Source organism: Electrona antarctica (assembly GCF_951216825.1).
Source record: "Electrona antarctica genome assembly, chromosome: 19".
NCBI lineage: Eukaryota > Metazoa > Chordata > Actinopteri > Myctophiformes > Myctophidae > Electrona > Electrona antarctica.
In genome coordinates, this window is record NC_136800.1 from 4,996,904 (window position 1) to 5,016,775 (window position 19,872).

Genomic DNA, 19,872 nt, shown 5'->3' on the forward strand with positions numbered 1-19,872 from the left:
CACACACATAGCTCTGTAAAAGAGTGGTTGCACCACTCAAAAATAATAATAATAAAACATTTTTTATTTTATTTTATAAAACAAAAATATATAAACATATCAAATAGGCCTATACAGTATATTTTTATGTAGGCTAGTAGTATTAGCAAGCACAACTCAGTAAGTAATACTAATAGTGGGCAACAGTGGATTTAACATAGCTTAAACCAACCAAAAGTAGTTTGCAGTTGCAATTATTATACTTAGTCAAAATATCGGCGTGTGTTACACGATGTGTGTTTCCCATTGAATCGGGTCTGCTTGTCACGCTAAAACATGTTCCCCTAAATATTTCTGTCAGAGGCAGCGCCGTTTAGTTGAGAGAGTTGCGACATCTCCATTCACTGCTTATTCGTGGGGCTGCATGCGTCACTGATCACTCCATTGTCGTCACTCTCTGTCTCTAAACAGCTCTAGTCTAGAGGCTGCGCTGAGTGCGCTCAGTCAGAGCCAACATGGCGGCGCACAGCGCGCTGTGTTGACAATGTTGTTACAGACTAGTGGTTCTACAAGAACGATTCCTACGTGGATTTTATTTTTTATAACATAGGATGAGGTCGGATGCGGGCATGCAAAATGATCGTGTCCGTAGATTATTGTTTTACCGCATTTTTTTCCCCCGCGAGTTCTTTTTTTTTTCTCACGTGGATTATTATTACTGTGTATGCTGACTGAGTACAGTAGTGCATCCCGTGGACGCAGAGGTTCAGCTGAGTTAGCGTCCCAAAACTATAAAGTGCGTTTTGGGACGCAAAACGCACCCTATTTACATCACTGCTCTACTGTACTTGCCCAAGTCAATACATATTATGTCCAGGATACATAATCTGAGATGAAATCTAAATTCACATTTGAGATTAAGTAAAGCATTATACAATGGTGTACATATCTACTTGAATCTCTTCGAGCTTCCAAATGGACAAATGTGTTATTGTAATTGCAATGAAGAACCCAGCAGATAGTGGTACACTTCACTGGTAAGTGGTAACTAAAATACGGTACTGCAGTTATGTACTATGCACTTGTTACACTTGAACGAGGCAGCTTCAAATGTCAAGAAGGGTATAATTTGTAAGTACATTAAAGTATTCATGAGTATCCTTTAATTATCTCTATGCTCTGTATTCATAATGCCGTAGTTCCATGTACACAATAAATAATCGTACACTTATTCCCAGAAGCCAGAACATGGCTTCTATGTTTCAGATGCACTTACCCGGTAGTTTGCTGTGATTGTACAGCTTTAGTGGTTTGGGCGAGAGTATGCCTATTTGACAAGAGTTGTGAATACTTCTTACTCTATGTCCCCTTATGTAAGCTTGGAGTATCAAAGGGATACCGGAGAACTCACCAGTTTACCAAGTCGCCACGGTGAAAATTCTTCATCAATGTCTTCATCGTTATGCTAACATGCTGTCTTCATCAGTGTAGTGTGTGTCAAACTCACAGATGTTATAGTTAATTTCCAAAGTGATCAAATTATTTTGTGCAATTAATTGGTCAGCTAGATGATGATAAAAAGGTGAGTATGTGAATACCAATGATAAGTAGGCCTACCATTTCAGGAATTGTTTACAAATGAATTACATTGTTTCGGTACTTCGGTGTTTAAACTTTCAGCATTTCAACTTTCTCTAGTGTTAACTCTAAACAACTATCCTCTCTCTCTCTCTCAATTCAATGCAATTTAAATCAAGGTGAAGTGAAACTAAAATGCACTAAATCGCGGCGAGTTGGCAAACTGGCGAGTTCTCCGGATACCTTAGTATCAATGTGCACTGTGTACTCAATAAATTACATACACTTGTCTTACATTTAAACAATGGTGTTGTAAAGTAAACTGTTGTTTGTAAACTTGTTATGGTGCTTACTGATTCAATTACTCACTTGTCAGTCACTTCCATCTATCTCCATATGTAATTTATCTTGACCTCTTTTGCAGTCAATCAAGAGGCCATGAGCAGCCTCCCTACCAGAGTACACCCATTGGGTTGCCCGGTCGTCTCACTTTAGAGGACCTGCAGAAACCTGATGGCCCTTTGTCCCATTCTGGCAGCTACAGTGTGGAGAAGTCTGTCGGCGGAGCGTCTGAGAGGCTGCTGTCAGCTGCTGTCAGTCTCAGTTCTCTTCCCTCCAAGTCTATGGTGAGATCATAGACGTAAAAGTATACAGTAGGTGGGTGGCTCATACTCGTATCCCACCCACCATTAGCTATTCACCCACCATTAGCTGTTCATGGCCATCTACTTAGCTGGGGAACCTGATGACGATTATTGCTATGGATAATTATATTCAGTGGTGAATGTAGATTGAAGCTCTTGCCAATACTTAATATCACAACAATCCTATACTTTGAATTACAAAAAGCTATTGTCTTTGTCGACTGGGACACTTTACTAGTAAATGTTCAGTGATGTAAATAGGTTTTCAATGTAACTAATGGGACCCACGTGGTGGTCTTTTAGATGTGTCCCAGGGACATTTTATGAGTACAATACGGAGTACAGTATTGTCCCAGCCTCCCAGGACCCCCGGAGGGTGACATGATTGCGTCCTTTCTCAATTTAGTGAGTCTTAAGGATGCAGGGTATTTGAATCACTGAATGTTTGTCTCTTTTCAGGTCACATAATGACATCCCTGTTTACAGTCACACATCCTCATTTATTTCATCTTTACCCTTTTCTTTCCGTCTCTTTTCTGCAGGTCCCCTCTAGCCATCCATCCTTCCGCCGTTCTGCATCACGCAAGGCCGGGTCTTTGGAGATGGATTCAGCCCCTGTCAGAAACAAAGCGGGTTGCCTGCGTCAGGAGAACGCCTGTCTGACCATGCAGAATAAACAGCTTATCAGTGACCTAGAGGCCACGCAGTACCGACTGGCCTCATCCAAGAGCCAGGTACATTATGTCAGTGGTTCCCAAAGTGGGGTCCGGGAACTCCCAGGGGTCCTTGAGGGAGGGAGTTCCAGGGGGTCCCCAGCTAAATGATAGTTTGGAACCAAGTGGACCCTTATGGGTCTGTAACTCTGAGAGTGTACAAATGGACCCTAATGGGTCCATTTGGTTCCATTTGTACACTCTCAGAGTTAAATTAACATTGAATTCTCAGAGATAGAAATGCCAAAGTAGTAAAAATCTTCTCTTATGGGGGTCCCTGGCATTATCTCTTCAAATGGGGGTCCGTGGGCTAATTAGTGTCAAATTCCTTGACATGAAAAAGTTCGGGAACCACTGCATTATCACACGCACACACACACACACACACTACCACACACACACACACACACGTGACAAAAACTGTGGTTTTTGATAAAAAATAAAACGAAACTCTGTTGTAAACTTGATGCTTGGATGAGATGATCAGATCACATCTGTGTGTGTCCAGCTCCATGTCCTGGGCTCCAGCATAGGCGTCAGAAGCAATAATGTGGCTGTCATGAGTGAACAGATCCTTAACCTGGAGGCCGAGCTGGAGTCTCTGGCCAGACAACTTAGGTAACCTCGCAACCACACTTGCTGTTGTTAATATTCTTAGCTGACAAGTACTGTTGTAAATCTTCTAAAACACGTGTCTCTTTCCGGAAGCTACAGAGTTTCCAGTTAGTGGACTTAATATATCTTTATTCTAGATGAAAGACTGTGATTGTGGTGTGTGTTCTGTGGTTGTCCCAGGGCAGCAGAGCTGAGCGCAGAGCAGGGCCAGGAGGCAGCAGCCCAGAGCGACACTGTGGCGACCAGACTGACCGAGGAGCTGAGTGCTATCAAAGACGAGCTGGACAAAAGGACAGCAGTGGGGAAACGGTTAGATATGCATCCTCCAAATTGGTTGCTGCAATCGTACTTACCAAGGTTCTGTTAATGGGGTATTTAGCTGAACTGAACATGCTCCAATTTCTGTCAGTCTGTTACTTTAAAACTACAAACTTACTTTAAATATAAAAATATTATTTTAACCAATCTGCATGGTAGATATGTTCCTATTCATTTTTTTATTAGTGTTGTCTCAAGACACTTTACATGTAGAACAGAGAACCTACCCTGAGCAAGCAATTTTGTGACGGTGGTCTCATTTCTTCCAATGAGAAATTTCTACCCTGGTGCCGGGTGTAACACTGACCTGTTGACAATGTCGGTAAGGTTGGCCATTTTGCTGAACAAAATGTCTGCCATGTGAATTATAGCCAATAATGGCTGTACCACCTCATTTCTCACAGGGCTGAGCAGCAAAGGAACCAAGCCCTTGAAAATGCAGAGAAACTCAAAGAAGCTTACAAAGAATACAAGGCCACTGTATCTGTTAAGCTAAAGAAGGTACGCTCATTCACATGTGGGCATGCTTCTCTTCAGTTCTTCTGAATGCGAGTGCATCAGCAGTGATGGAGATGATGTTGCTCTGACAATTATATGTTGCAGGTGGCGGAGAGCGAGGGCAGACTAAAAGAGAGTCTGATTGAGTGTGACAGAGAGAGAGAGGAGTTGGAGAGCAAGTGTGCTGCGTTGGAGAGGCAGCAGGCAGAACAGAGCCAAGTCATTAGGTATTCCATGTTCTGCTGAATGACCCGCACCCCCATTCCTCAATAGGAGATTAAATAAGTCTTTTTTAATCTGCTAATACTATGTGTGGACAAAATATAGATTTCATTTCGTGATCACTCATTACGTCTTTTCAAATAAACTTGCTTCGCTTGGGTCACTCTCATATATAAAATGTATAGTCTCTTGTCGCCCCAATTTTTAGCCAGCTGAATGAGGATGTGAGACAGGCCAAGACTTTGACTGCGGAGAGAAGCGACCTCGAGGCCTGCCTGGAGGAGGCCAGGCGACGGGCCTCCCGCATGGAGAGGGAGCTGGAGGAGCGGGCTGTGGAGGGCAGGGAGCTAGCGCCTCTGCGTAAAGAACTGGATGAGCTGCGGGCTCTGAGCCAGACGCAGGAACAGAGGGTGACACAGAGCCACAGAGAGTCCCAGCAAAGCCAAGCGGAGCTGGCGAGCCTGGAAGCCATTTTGGCCCTGCTGCATCTGAAGGAGGTGGGAGGGGGAGATGTGAACACACACACATGCACACATACCCTCAATTGTAGCGCTCACACGTTTCAATTCATGCCGTTGTACTAAGCACACATGGATCATGATTTAGTCGTTTTTGTATTGCAGGGTCCTGAGGGGCCATTATGTGCCAGACCCTGCCTCATGCCTCCAGTGGACTGTTACAGAACTACACATCTAGCCATGTCTAAGCCAGGTATTGTAACACAGTTGCCAGACCAAAATATAGTTACTTTCATTCGTGAGTGTGTTCATTTTGTGAGTTCAAACTTCAATAAATAATCCTGCTCGTATAGTAAAATAAAACTCTGTGAAAGCATTGGGCGCACAGGTCGTTGCTGCATTTCATATCATACTTTTGATACTATTATTGTCTTTCTCTAGGGCGTATCCTACAGAAAGAACATAATTGTATCTTTCCTTCCCTGTCTCGCCATCTTCCTCTCCACTCGTTCTTACCACTCCTCCACATCTCTGTCCCTCACCGCGGCCCCCATGCATCTCATCTGCAGGCGAGCGCTACCAGCTGCTGCTGTCTGCGCTGCAGTCCATGGAGTCGGAGCGGTGCAGGCAGAGTGGCGTGGCCCAGCGGCTCCAGGAGCGTCTGAGTCGGGCCCAGGAGGAGATCTCCGCCCTGCACAGCTCCATGGACCAGAGAGCCTCCCACTACCAGAACCTCCACACCGAGCTGATGGGGAAAGTTAGCCAGGCTGCCAACACAGAGAAGGAGGTGAGGGAGAAACGGTTGTTAGAAACATCTATAACCCATTTTAGGGCTGAGACCAGATTCTACAAATGTAATGGAAATCCTGACGGTTTTCTGAAAAAGCTATGTTTCAGTGGCTCTCAAACTATTTCATGTCAAGGAACCCAGAAATGATGTAATTAGCCGCCGACCCCCATCACTCGGTGTCACGCTATGAGCTTATATATGAGCTTATGTATGTATATCTGCTATTTTTCAATAGCTAAAGTTTAAAATAATGGTTAAAGTGGTTAAAAGCTAAGGTGACACTGGTGCGTTCCAGTCCTTAATGGGATAATTCAGCCGCTATCCCCAGCCATTCTCTTCTCCTCAACTCTTCCTGCATTCAAATTCTTTTAGGTGTTTGGTTTTAACCAAGCAGCCTGATTTTAACGAATTAAGTTTCTTATTTTATAAAATAAATCGGTTTCCTTGGGATGGAGGGTTGTGTGCTACTTTCTTGTCTGAAAACTGTCACGTGCAATCACATGTCTGTGTATGTGTGTGCACGCCTCTCCAGGTGAAGAGGAAGAGTGCACGTGTAGCGGCGCTGGAGAAGCAGTTGCAGGAGAAGACATCAGCGTACAGTCAGTCTGCACTGAAGAATACAGAACTGGAGAAACAGCTACTGGTACACACACACACACACACACACACAGACAGACTTCCATATAAGACAGACACATTCACACTGGTACATTTTATACAAGATTTAATAGTTTGGTACATGGATTAATGTTCTCAGTCGCCACGACTGATTTCAGTCTTTTTCTATTCCATCATCATGTCTTCTGTGGAGGCATGTTGCACAGCGAAAACATGCTAATGATGCTATGCATTGAGAGCTTGTAGATCGTCTATTTTCGGTTATTATTTTAGAGCATTTGATGTGGTCAAAGTCAAACTAGCAATATGTTCTGAAGCATCTTCCATAAACTCTGTAATACTCTCAGTCGGATATAACCAAAGCTTAAAGCCTCACTCTGTGATTTCTTTAACCTGGTTGACAGCAGGGACAATATTACAAATAAATTACTAAATCATCATCATTTTACACCAATATTACAAAAAAAATACTAAAACAACATAATTTTACATCAATATTACAAAACAAATACTAAAACATCGCATTTTACATCAATATTACTAAATAATTACTAAAACATCATAATTTTACATCAATATTACAAAAAAAGTACTAAAACATCATTTGACATCAATATTACAAAGAAATTACTAAAACATCGTCATTTTACATCAATATTACTAAAAAATTACTAAAACATAATTTTACATCAATATTACAAAACATTTACTAAAACATCATCATTTTACATCAATATTACTAAAGAATTACTAAAACATCATTATTTTACATCAATATTAATAAATAATTACTAAAACATCATAATTTTACATATTGTGTTGATTGTTTAGGAATCAGCGCTAGTGCGTGGTGCAGCTCCTCTCATGCTGTCTCACAAATCACGCGTTTAGGACTTGGTCATGCAAACGTTTTCAGTCGTGAGATTTTATTTAGCTTTAATCCATGTCTTGTCTGTTCGTCATGCCTTGTGTCTTCTAGGAGCAGACCAGTAGTCTGCAGCATTACCAGTCAATGATGAGTAAGAAGCAGAGGGAGTACCAGCAGGCACTGGACAAGTGTAAGAAATCCTACTCTCAGCAGTGCACAGAGCTGCAGCACAGAGCAGAAGTGGTACGTTCTCTCTCTCTCTCTCTCTGTGTGTGTGTGTGTGTGTGTGTGTGTGTGTGTGTGTGTGTGTGTGTGTGTGTGTGTGTGTGTGTGTGTGTGTGTGTGTGTGTGTGTGTGTGTGTGTGTGTGTGTGTGTGTGTGTGTGTGTGTGTGTGTGTGTGTGTGTGTGTGTGTGTGTGTGTGTGTGTGTGTGTGTGTGTGTGTGTGTGTGTGTGTGTGTGTGTGTGTGTGTGTAATTTACAACCTTATTTAAACCTATGAACTAGGGTTCACACAGGTGCTAATAAGGGATGGTGTTGTTTGCATGTTTCTTACATTAACCAAAAGCGAGCTGCTGGAAAAAAAACCATTTACTATATACCTTGAAGGTAAATCTCAACTGCAACCAATTATTTCAGAGATAGACGTTTTTTTTTCTCCAGGGATAGAATTGTCTCAATGACACAACAAAGTATCTCGTCTTCCCCTCCAGCTGCAGCTGTCTGTGGAGGAGTCCCAGTCTCGGGTGTTTGAGCTGGAACAACAGCTCAGTTCAGCCCAGAGGGAGAGAGAAGTGGCACAGAACGATGTCCTCCTTCTGCAGACTTGCCTGGAGCAGCTCACACAGGTCAGAACAGCCTCCATGGACCTGACTGACGTAAAGCACAATGAGTCTTTGCTAGAGGTTTTTTGTGTAGACATGATGTAATCATGTAAGCCCAAATAATGGTGAGATGTCTTCAATAGTTGCTCCGTAGATGAACCCATTTTGACCTGAGATCAGATTCTAAAAATGTCTTCTACATCCTGACAGTTTTCTGAAAAAAAATGTTTCTATGTCAGTCGTTCTTCGATTTTTCAAAAATAGCAGACCTACAAGCTCGTAGCGCACCACTCGGTGGCGCGCTATGAGCTTGTAGATCTGCTATTTTTCAATAGCTAAAGCATAACATAATGCTAACATCAAAAGGGGTTCCCGCCCAAAATGGGTTAAAGATTACCGATCAAACATTTGCTCCACATTGACATTGCATGGCTCAGATGACAAGATCTTTATAGATATTTATTTAAAGTCCTTTTAAGCGTCGTACAAAGCCAACTCGAGTTGTGAGAAATCATGACAACACACAAAATTTTTCGGGCCGAACAAATAATTAGAAAGAAGAAGAAAACGGCAGGTTACAACACCTTTTTTCTTGTTTTTCTTCTTTGTAATTATTTGTTTGGTCCAAAATATTGTGTTTATTGTCATGATTTGTCACGACTCGAGTTGGCCACTATACGTAGTTCCACACTCACTCCAGATTGCATATACTGTCGTATCAAAAATAGCGATACAATTCTAATACTAGTCATTCAGCAATACTAATAGACTGAAGTAATTAAAGCGGGTCATGTTTGCATGTGAATTGTAACAGCTGAAATAAATAATATAATATCAATATTCGGATATTAACCTGTGGGCCACATTAAGTGAAAGTGAAGCCTGTTGCCCATGTATGGCCTAAAAATAATGTGGCACCACTCAAGGTTAAAAATAAGTAATGTGGTCAAAGCAAAGCAAAGCAAAGTTACTATATTTACCCAGGGTATCTGGGCTAAGCTCAAGAACTTGTTTCCAGTCAAATATGGCCATGATAGACGGCACTATCCATGTTTTTTAAAAGGTCTTGTCGAGCAGCTGAAAAGATATATAATAGAGGTCCACCGTAGTATTTACAAAGAATACATATTATTACCTACAGTTGGGTGCCACCGATATTGTCCCTTATCATTTGACCCATTTAGGCCTGACCTCAAATCCTTCTAAATCCTCCAGTTTTCTGAAATAAATATTTTCACGATTTTTCAAAAATAGCAGACCTACAAGCTCGTAGTGCGCCACTCGGTGGCGCGCTATGAGCTTGTAGATCTGCTATTTTTCAATAGCTAAATTATAACAATGTTTAAAACACCAAAAGGGGTTCCCGCCCAAAATGGGTTAACTGTCCTTTTGCGCAGATCACGCAAACCTCAGCAAAAAGAAAAGGACAATATCGATGGCCTCCAACTGTATACTGCATTGTGAGAAGGCCTTTTATCTTAGAAAATGAGAGAAATTCTAGAATACTGTTGATAGAACCCTGCCCCTGCCTCTGACCTTAGTCAAGAAATGTGAAGAGTTTGCAAAAACGTTTTGTCAGAGCTGAAATTGTTACAAGGGCTGGTGACCTCTGTAGGCAACAATGAGCAAATGCACTCATACCTCAAAAATCGGAACTTTGCCGGATTGAAGCAATCGTATTTAAAACACGGTCATAGATTGTATTACTACCATACCATACATAACCTTTTACAGTACAGTGTTGTTGTTTTTTCTTTTTGTGTTTTCTTGAAAGGAGCGGGAGGCTGAAGCAAGACACAGCGAGGAGGTACTCCAGAGTTTCAAAGAGCAGGCAGCGGCGTCTGCCACCAAGGTCGGTCTAAAACGCTACCTGTCTATCTAGACGCATCAATAAATAAGAGCATGCATGAACTGTTGCTGGAAATCCTTGACAGTGCGGTTTGATATGATGTTTTTAAAGCCACTATGTGTTTACAGTTTAAAGATTAGAATAGAGCCCTTACATGAAATTATTGTGTAGTTCTCTGTCTAACAGCATAGCTGCATGTAACGACAATCATTGTTTTGTATATGGCAATGGAAGAGACAATGGTTGCTATAGGATAGACCAGTGGTTCCCAAACTTATGTCAAGGACCCCCAAATCACACTTAATTAGACCGCGGACCCCCATTTGAAAAGATATGCAAGGGACCCCCATAAGACAAGATTCTTGTTCTCTAGCAAAACCCAATATCCTATCTCTGGGACCCCCAATTTATATTGTAATATCTATGTTAATTTAACTCTGAGAGCGGGTCCATTTGGTTCCATTTGTACACTCTCAGAGTTACAGACCCATAAGGGCCCATTTGGTTCCAAACTATCATTTAGCTGGGGACCCCATGGAACTGCCTCAAGGACCCCTGGGGGTCCCCGGACCCCACTTTGGGAACCACTGCTATAGACTGTGTGTATGTATATAACCGTGTATATATACATACACATATACAGCGTCTCATGTTGTAGCACGCTATAAGCTTGGCTATTTTCAGCTAACTAGACCGGTGCCCGGCTGTAGAGCACGGAGTCGTAACGATGGAAGTTGGAGACCCATGCCCCACCCGCGTCAGAGTACCTCTTCTAGCCATACTCGGAGAAAGAGAACTACACAAACATTCTGTGCAAGCAAGGCCTCTAGTTCTAGGTCTGTAACAGCTGTGTGGCTTCTGAATTGGATGGTACTTTACTCAAACCATGGAATGCAGGACTGCAGGAAATGTTCTATTGTTCTTGACTGATGATATTAGATATTCCACTGTTACGTTCTTAGCTTACGTATAATTCATGATAACTACTTTGTATACTGTATATGAATGTATTGCCAACATTTGTGTTCTTGCTTAACCCATTTTGGGACGGGAACCCCTTTTGGTGTTTTAAGCATTGTGTTATACTTTAGCTATTGAAAAATAGCAGATCTGCTATTTTTGGAAAATCGTGAAAATGTGACGCAAATCTTTGAATATATATTCTTGTGTTTAATAGCAATATGTTAGTCACATTTGCAGCACCTCACGGAACTCCTCGGCTACCCACACAAAAAGCCATGAAATAACCTTTGATCCGAAATTTTGCTATAATTTGTTTTATATGTTTGTGTTTTGTCAGGTGTGTGATTTGGATGCATCCCTGTCAGCATGTCAGAAAGAGCTGAGCTCCTACCTGAAGCAGATGGAGGAGATTAAACACAACTATGACATTGAGCTGCAGCAACAGAGCAATAAGGTGCAGAACTGGACAATAATTACATGCACTTTCTACTGCGCCTATGATTCTTTCCACTTTAAAGGGATAGTTCTACCCCAAAATAACTTTTTCTATCGATTACTCACCCCATGGAGACTTGAATTCATGGAGATTGTTGAGTTTTTGTCGCATTCCTACGTCTCCATAATATATAGGGAACCACTGCTGGTCATCAAATTAGTGGCTTAGGAATGCGGGGGGAAAAAGAAAGAAAAAAAAAAATATATATATATATATATATATATATATATTAGTCATGACGCCATGTTCATGACCAACATTTGTCATGAAACAGACGATTGTCTATGTAGAAAAGTATTTACACGACACTGGTTGCTTCCTGAGGCCCCCACCATAAAATAATGGATAGATATAGTAAATTATATTTATAATATGGAACGGATCACTTTCTCTCTCAGACTGCAGAAGGAGACATTTATAAAGTTTTGGTCTAATTGGGTGGAATATATTATTCCTTTGCGACCAGATTTTGTAGCGGCAAGGATTGAATGATTCGGTCTTACTCATGTCTCTTTTTTTTGGTTCTGTTTTTATTTTAATTACTGCTCACAGTTTCAAATACCCCCTTATGTCTCCCTATGAGTATTATATTGTATTGTACTTGTAATTTCTGTACACATCATCCATCTCTCCCATATGCTTTATTTTATTTTATTTTTATTCTTTTTTCGTTCCTGTCTAAAAATGAAAAAAACATGTGGACAAAGAAACACTATTTGAAAAATGGTTGTATAATATGATTGTGATGTCCCTAAAAAAACAAAAAGAAAAGAAAACAAACAGACGATTGTCTGTCCTGTCCATTGTCTTTCAAAGATACCCTTTTCATTGCACACATGTTTTCCTCGACTCTGTTCAACCCCTCTCTCTCTCTCTGGGTGTAAACACACTTGGGCTTCCATGTGCGGCAAAAAGCTGCTCGTGGCAGGCGTCACTTCCTGGTTTTTAGACAGCTGGTGGATGGAAATGAAGCTCCACCCACGTCGGCCAGATTCCCGGAAAAGCTTGCCCCCCTGCAGAAAATGGAAGCCGCACGCAAGCTTCAGTTTCCATCCACCAGCTGTCTCAAATCCAGGAAGAGACGCCTGCCACGAGCGGCTTTTGGCATCTTCGTGGCGCTAAAGAGTGTGCCTGTGCACTGACTTGTCCCCTCTCCAGATGTCCTCTCTGAAGGAGGAGCTGTGTGGGGCCAGCCTGGCGTGTCAGAGCTCCAGTGAGCAGAACCTGCAGCTCCAGGTGTCCCTGCAGGAGCAGCAGAGCATGCTGACGGAGAGCAGCGTCCGCATCGCTGAGCTGGAGGAGAGTCAGAGCGTCCTTCAAAGACAGGTCTGAGAACGGCAGTGCACACACACACACACACACACACACACACACACACACAGACAGGTCTGAGAACGGCAGTGCACACACACACACACACCCACACACACACACACACACACACACACACACACACACACACACACACACACACACACACACAGACAGGTCTGAGAACGGCAGTGCACACACACACACACACACACACACACACACACACACCAGGCATTGACACTAATGGTTGCCAATAAAACTTTCAGGCAGGTAGAGTATGCTTTCAGGTTGCCCGACGGGGCAAGTGCTTGTTTGAGAGGGAACTTGCTAGAAGGCTTTCTTACCTTTATTTGTAGTTGTTACGTCCCCACCGTATATTAGGGGAAATAGCCAATAATGCACTTTTGCACAAAATAACACCTGGACCTCTTTGGTGGGGACGTAACAACTACAAATAAAGGTAAGAAAGCCTTCTAGCATGGAATTCTCCTTTTTAAGAGTGCATCTCAAGAGAACTTAAGATGTTTACCTATAATGTTCTTTTTTCACTGTTTCTACACTTAAAAGTGTGAACCCATAGTCATAGTCCTATTCATAGCTATGTAGGTATTTGGCATACAAATGGAGGTATGACTGTTTTTTATCACACAGCCTCAGAAAGTAAAACGTGTTAAATTAAACTGTAATTCAAATTTTACCTGTCATTTTATAATGGACAATTTACTTTTTGGGCAAGTGGGCATGACCTTTGGGCAAGTGGGCATGACCTTTGGGCAAGTGGTGGAAAAAAATACTTGCATGTGTTACTTAAGTAAAAGTATCAATACTTGCAAAGTAGAACTACTCCGTTACAAGTAAAAGTCCGATAATCAAAAATGTCTTGAGTAAAAGTGCTAAATTATTGGCATCAAAATGTACTTAAAGTACCAAAAGTAGAACGTCTCATTTCAAGTTTTCAAATGTATAAAGAATCTTTTGAAAATAGCAGCTCTACAAGCTCACAATGTGTCGCAATGTGACGCATTGTGCCTGTGGTAGGCAGGTAGCAAGAGGAAGGAAGGCACTGACTGGAGCAACTCAGACAGTTTTAAGTCCTTTTAAATTCACAGGGTGCAAGTAAAAATTGACAACGTTTCGATGTATCGGCACCTGACGAAGATATGACCGAACCGTTGTCAATTTTTACTTGCACCCTGTGAATTTAAATGGGCTTAAACTGTCTGAGATGCTCCAGTGACTATTAACACTTTGAGAGCTGCGCCCTCTAGTGGTCTAGTGGTACCTCGGCGCCATGCTTCACATCAACATCAAGCCCCGCTTCCGTGTGTGTCCCACGCTTCACAAAGACGAAACGGAAAGCACATTGTAGTCTAGCAGCCGGCCATGTTGTTTATCTTTCGCCAGAAACGGTAATATGTCGGCCGCAATGGAATATAAAATCACTATTCTCATCTGGACGCCGGACGGATTTGTCAAAAAGATGGATTTTGGAGTATTTTCCATGACCCGCAGTCATGGCGACAAGGGTGTTCACTAAAGTTTTCAAATAAATGTAGTGGAGTAAAAGTACAATATTTGCCTCTGAAATGTAGTGGAGTAGAAGTAAAAGTACTGAAAGTTGGTAATACTCCAGTTAAATACAGTAAAAGTACCTCAAAATTGTACTTAAGTACAGTACTTAAGTAAATGTACTTAGTTACTTTACACCACTAACACACACACGCACACACAAATTCACACAGATTGTAAACAATACAAAACGTATGCTGCTGCGGTCAGGGGGGAAAAAATAACATCTTGGTGCACACAGCCCCTTAGAGTCCTGCCTGGGAAAATTCTGTTTCAGGTTCATCCAACTGATGCCGCCTGTCCTACTCGGATGGTTACGATGAGTAGTTGTGGGAGCAGTTATGGGTTAAGTGTCTTGCTCAGAGACACTTCAGCACATAGACCACAGGTCGAGAGATGGACCGGTGACCTGATTACCAGACTGCCTCTTCTTTACCAACTAAGAACTTATCTCAGAGCATTGCTTAGCAGCACCCCAACCCCAATCGGATTATGCACAGTGAGAGTGTATATCTGATTGGGGTCCATTAGTCGCCAGGGCCGCGGGAAGGTATTTACAGTAGGAGGTGCTGAACGTTTAGGAGGGGGTGCGCATGTGTAAGAGCGCGCACGCCGCAAAATGCGCGTGCGTGCGCGAGCCGCAAAATGCGCGTGCACACACCTCATGCACGCACATTTGTGCATTTTCACACGGAAAAGTGGTTTTAATGATGAGAGAGCTCTATCCAGTTCCATGTATGGTACACAAATACATATGGCTGAGATTTCAGTTCTTTATTTCTTGTTCTCAGTTCTCTGTTTGCTGGAAAGTTCTAGTCAAATGATTTATGGTTTGCCACCAAGTTCCCTTTATACACTATGTCAATATGTCTTTTGTGTCGTCTGTTCCCAAACTCATTTAACTGATGTCTTGACTCATTAGTAGTAGCTTAATAAACAGGTCAATCCTGTGTTAATTCACTCTATCCCAATCCCACTACTCCCAAGAGTAGTAGTGGTTTCCGTTAAGGTAAAGTATTCAATGTTGATGAGAGTCTTAGAACATGCGCACCGGTAGGTGGTGTGATGTAAGGAATTATGCCAGTGGAACAATGAAAGAGCAACAATGAAAGGCAGCTATTAGCAAACATTACTTCTAGCTGTCTGTCTTGTCTTGCATCCTCACCTGACATTAATGAGCATGTCATCCCGACACTTCACCAGTCACCAAAATAATTCAAACTAATTATTTAAATATTTTGATATATTGTAGACATTATAACCAACATAAAAAAATGTCACAGACATGGACAAGTCTTGCCAGTCTTGTACGGACATGTTGATGACCCCTGGAACAAACGGACACATGCAATTAACCAGAATTAGGTGCCGATACTGTGATACATACAGCATATTTATTAGGCATAGTAACAGAAATCTGTTTTGAACATATACATAATGATTTGTTGTATTATTATTATCTTCCCCTCCTGTCCGATAGCCTGGGGGGAGGAGATTAGTCGCATGAAAGTCAAATCATTCTCAAATTAGCAAAGACACATGATTAATCAATAAAAATAAAGAGAATATTTAGTGAAGTCAGCTGGAGTAATTATAGCTTGTGATTTCAATGATATGGGAGGACGCCATATTTTTGGCTGCTGGTTGTGCTTTATTTCTGAAGTGCCCCATTTATGGAAAAAAACAAAGCACAATAATCTCCATTCACTGGCTCGAGCCAATGCAAGAACAGTGGCCTGGGGCCAGGTTCTCTGGCCTGTCTATAAAGATCTGCTTTGGATAAGAGACTGGTGAACTCACAGATGAGGCTCTATTTTTTTGACCTGAGATCAGATTCTAAAAAAGCTATGTTTCTATGTCAGTCGTTCTTCGATTTTTCAGAAATAGCAGATCTACAAGCTCATAGCGCGCCACTACGAGCTCGTAGGTTTTCAATAGCTAAATTACAACATAATGTTTAAAACACCAAAAGGGGTTCCCGCCCAAAATGGGTTAAGGTTTGTATTTCACCGTTTGATTATGTAACACTGGTTATTTATATTATGCATTGAATGAAACACGAACTTGCATTTGAAATAGGATGTTTCTCGGCATTCGGAATCTGATATGAATCGCAGACCCCCCCCCCCCCCCCCCCCCCCCAGGAACCCCCACACGGAGTTGCACCACTCACTTCACACGGGTGTGATTTTTTTTCTTACCTAGATAAGTTTCATATTTTCATTTCACTTTAATTTTGACTGAAGTCCAGTGACATAGACGTGCGCTATAGGAAGGCGTGTCTGTGAGCAAGTTGTGTTTCTCTCCTAAAGGTGTCGGCTCTGGAGCAGGAACTGGAGCGTGCGCGGACCTCCCTGGAGGAGGGGGTAAGGAGGAGGGAGACGGAGGCCCAGGAGAATGACAGGGACGTTCAGGAGAAGAAGCGGCTAAGCGAACAGCTCTCTGAGTCCGTCACGTAAGTGTAAACTAAACTGTGCCCGCCGGGGATATCGGTAGAGTTGACACGACATTGACCAGAGCTCAGCTTGCAACCTGCGATCAAAAACAAACGTACGGACATACTGCAGTGGAGGGAATCGTAGGCTTGTGACGTGCATAGTGGTGGTGATTTGATTTTACAGCTTTTATCAAAGTTTGCGACAGAAGACACGATAAGTCACTTTAAGTCTCTCTGGATAAAGAGCATAAGAAAAGGACAACTTTATTAGTAAAACGAGTAAAACGAATAAAACCCAATACAACAGTACATGTAACAAGTTGAAAACACATCAGCTAGGGAATGCAGTTCTGAACAGGCGGGTTTTCAGTGCGGTTTTGAAGGTGGGGAGTGAGGGGGCATCTCGGATGTGTTTGGGTAGAGCATTCCTGAGGGTAGGGGTGGCCACAGAGAAGGCCCTGTCGCCCCAGGTTTTGAGCCTGATCTTCTTGGGGATCACAAGGAGGCCGGCGTCGCTGGACCTGAGGGAGCGGGATGGGGGCGTGTGGCTCGAGGAGAGCGGAGAGGTAGGGGGAGCCAGGTTGTGCAGTGACTTGCAGATGCTGCGGAGTACTTTGAATTCAATTCTGTGTTTAACGGGGAGCCAGTGGAGTCACGGAGGACTGGAGGGAGGTGAGCAGGCGGGCGGCTGAGAGTTTTGGACGTATTGTAGTTTGTTGAAGGTTTTTGCGGTGATGCCATAGAGGATGCTGTTGCAATATTCTCATCCAGTCGGGATGAGATAAAGGCGTGAATGAGGGTTTCGGCAGCTGAGGGTGTCGGGGAGGGGCGGAGACGGGCGATGTTTTTGAGGTGAAAGAATGCTGTTTTTGTGACGTGGTTTACGTGGGGGAGGAATGAGAGGGTAGGGTCGAAGATGACACCTAGGTTGTGGATGCGTGTGGAGGTATTGTTGAAAGGGGTGATTGTTCATACATTGCCTGCATAATTGCCTGCTGCCTTCTGACCATTTACTATTAAAACAATCGGCACAGAGTGAAAGGGGATTTTAACTGACACTGGAGTGACTATTCAATGTTCTATAACTTCCCAGCCTGTGACCCAGGCAATTAAATGCTGCGATGCCACCCTGTGGGCATGGCCCGTGCCCGTGAGACAATCTTATGACTGGCACTTTGTGTGGTTTTAGCACATGTGTGTTCTTAGGTCTCTGTGTCTCTTCAACTAGCCCATCCCTCCACTCCATACAGCGGCGTATAAATTTGTATCTGTTGTTCTCAGATTTACTACTAGTGAGCCTGTGTTGTTGGGGAAGCTATACTTCATTCTTAAAGACCCCTGGCTTAGTGTTACTATAGTTTATTTTAAATAAATTGTCTGGGGGAAGCCATTAAAGGGCATCTATTCTTAGCCTATTCCATTGTGCCTGTAGGACGGACGGTAGTACTTCTCCCGGGGTTTCTCTTTGTGCAGCAACATTGCTCTACTAGGGCGACTACAATGGGAGCCATGTTCACTCTTAGGTGGGTATTGAAGATGGTGTGGCATATAGTATTATTATATCCCAGTGGTCATGGATTACATTGTGCAATGTGTGTTAGGGCATTAAGCAACTAGTCGACTAGTTTACTAGTCGACTAGTAAATCCACTAGTCGACCTTGTTGGTACTAGTTGACTAGTTGATAAAAAAAAAAGAAAACAAAGTTTATTTATTTTATTTTGTATTTTTTCCCCGATTTTGTAGGCCTCAAGATCAGGTAGATTATAGTTATAGTCACCATGTACACAGTTTTTCAATGTACAAATATTTATTTAAAAAAAATATATATAGTTTATTATTTTAATTTATTTTATTTTTTACATAATAAACTAGGCAACTAGTCAACTAGTAAAAATGACTAGAAGTGAATGCCCTAATGTGTGTGTGTGTGTGTGTGTGTGTGTGTGTGTGTACACATCCTGCACTGTCACACTCCCGGAGTGGTATGCATATTGTGCTGCATGTTTCACCCCCGTTCACCTGAAGTGATTTCAGACACGCGCATTGTTGACTCTCTTTTGCCATAACGGTATTGCGTACGTCCTTTTTGGGCGCCCTCTCTCTCCTCTGCTGCAGCAAGCTGACGTCGGAGGTGACGGACTGTCGCGGCGAGCTGTCCTCTATGGAGTCGGAGCTGCGTCGTCTCAGGAGCGAGACGGGCGGCAAGGCCTCTCAGATCAGCTGCATGGAGCGGAGCCTGCAGCACACGCAGAGCCTGCTGGACAAGAAGAAGGACATGGGTACGCGGCCGCGGGGGGGGGGGGGGGGGGGGGGGGGACGTTTAGTAGAGAGACCGCTGATGCACGAGACACCACCAGTCTTGCTGAGAGGACCCATTTAGACCTGAGGACGCATCTTGTGTCGCCATAACTTTTTAACCACCATTGTTTTCCACTTTAACCATGATTTTATACTTCTGCTGTTGAAAAATAGCAGCAAAATCTACAAGTGCATAGATCTACATGGCTCTATGAGCTTGTAGATCTGCTATTATAATGTTTTAACTCCTATCTTTGCTTCTGGGGGGGGGGGTCCCTGGTACAACATATTTTGAGATGGGGGGGTCGGTGACCAATTTCATATAATTTTTGGGGGTTGACATGAAATAGTTTGAGCACCACTGATATAGAAACAGCATCATGATTTAGAAGACATTTTGTAGAATCCGGTCTTAATGGGTTAAATCAAGTGATTAAAGTCCCCCCCCCCCCCCCCACCCCCCCAGTGGAGGATCTCGAGGAGAGGCTCCTCCGAAGCGAGGCCGAGAGACGGAACACCGCCCAGCAGGCCCAGGTTCTGGACGGACAACTGCAGGCGGTGCGCGCCGAGCTGTCTGGAACGCTGGAACACCTCCAGGAGCTGAGGGACATGCTGCAGAGGACCCAAACCACTGCCGACGAGCGGCAAGCCTCGCTGGAGAAGACGGCGGCGGAGCTTAGGTGAGGGAACACGCCGCCGAACACTGAAATCTGCCCGGATATTATGCACACTTAAAGGGATAGTTCAGATTTTTTGAACTTAAGTTGTATGAAATACTTGCCATTAATATAGTGGTTGCAACTGTATTAATTGATTGCCC

At 43.0% G+C, this 19,872-nt stretch overlaps 1 protein-coding gene across 4 annotated transcripts in view; it reads left to right on the forward strand.

Moving 5' to 3' along the window:
• Positions 1-19,872, forward strand: part of ccdc18 (coiled-coil domain containing 18) — a 34,773-nt gene that overhangs the window by 1,115 nt on the left and 13,786 nt on the right. Inside the window, exons 2-20 of one of the 4 annotated variants that reach the window (XM_079529124.1) lie at positions 1,982-2,183; positions 2,744-2,935; positions 3,423-3,532; positions 3,710-3,838; positions 4,252-4,348; positions 4,451-4,572; positions 4,776-5,064; positions 5,191-5,278; positions 5,595-5,628; positions 5,725-5,812; positions 6,348-6,458; positions 7,413-7,544; positions 8,014-8,148; positions 9,899-9,976; positions 11,274-11,390; positions 12,591-12,758; positions 16,628-16,770; positions 18,870-19,033; positions 19,519-19,732. In XM_079529124.1, the coding sequence (XP_079385250.1) occupies positions 1,982-2,183; positions 2,744-2,935; positions 3,423-3,532; positions 3,710-3,838; positions 4,252-4,348; positions 4,451-4,572; positions 4,776-5,064; positions 5,191-5,278; positions 5,595-5,628; positions 5,725-5,812; positions 6,348-6,458; positions 7,413-7,544; positions 8,014-8,148; positions 9,899-9,976; positions 11,274-11,390; positions 12,591-12,758; positions 16,628-16,770; positions 18,870-19,033; positions 19,519-19,732 (2,613 nt within the window). Of the gene's footprint in view, positions 1-769; positions 1,017-1,981; positions 2,184-2,743; positions 2,936-3,422; positions 3,533-3,709; positions 3,839-4,251; positions 4,349-4,450; positions 4,573-4,775; positions 5,065-5,190; positions 5,279-5,594; positions 5,813-6,347; positions 6,459-7,412; positions 7,545-8,013; positions 8,149-9,898; positions 9,977-11,273; positions 11,391-12,590; positions 12,759-16,627; positions 16,771-18,869; positions 19,034-19,518; positions 19,733-19,872 lie in introns of those variants that run through there. The other 3 variants (XM_079529123.1, XM_079529122.1, XM_079529125.1) reach the window with 3 other exon arrangements.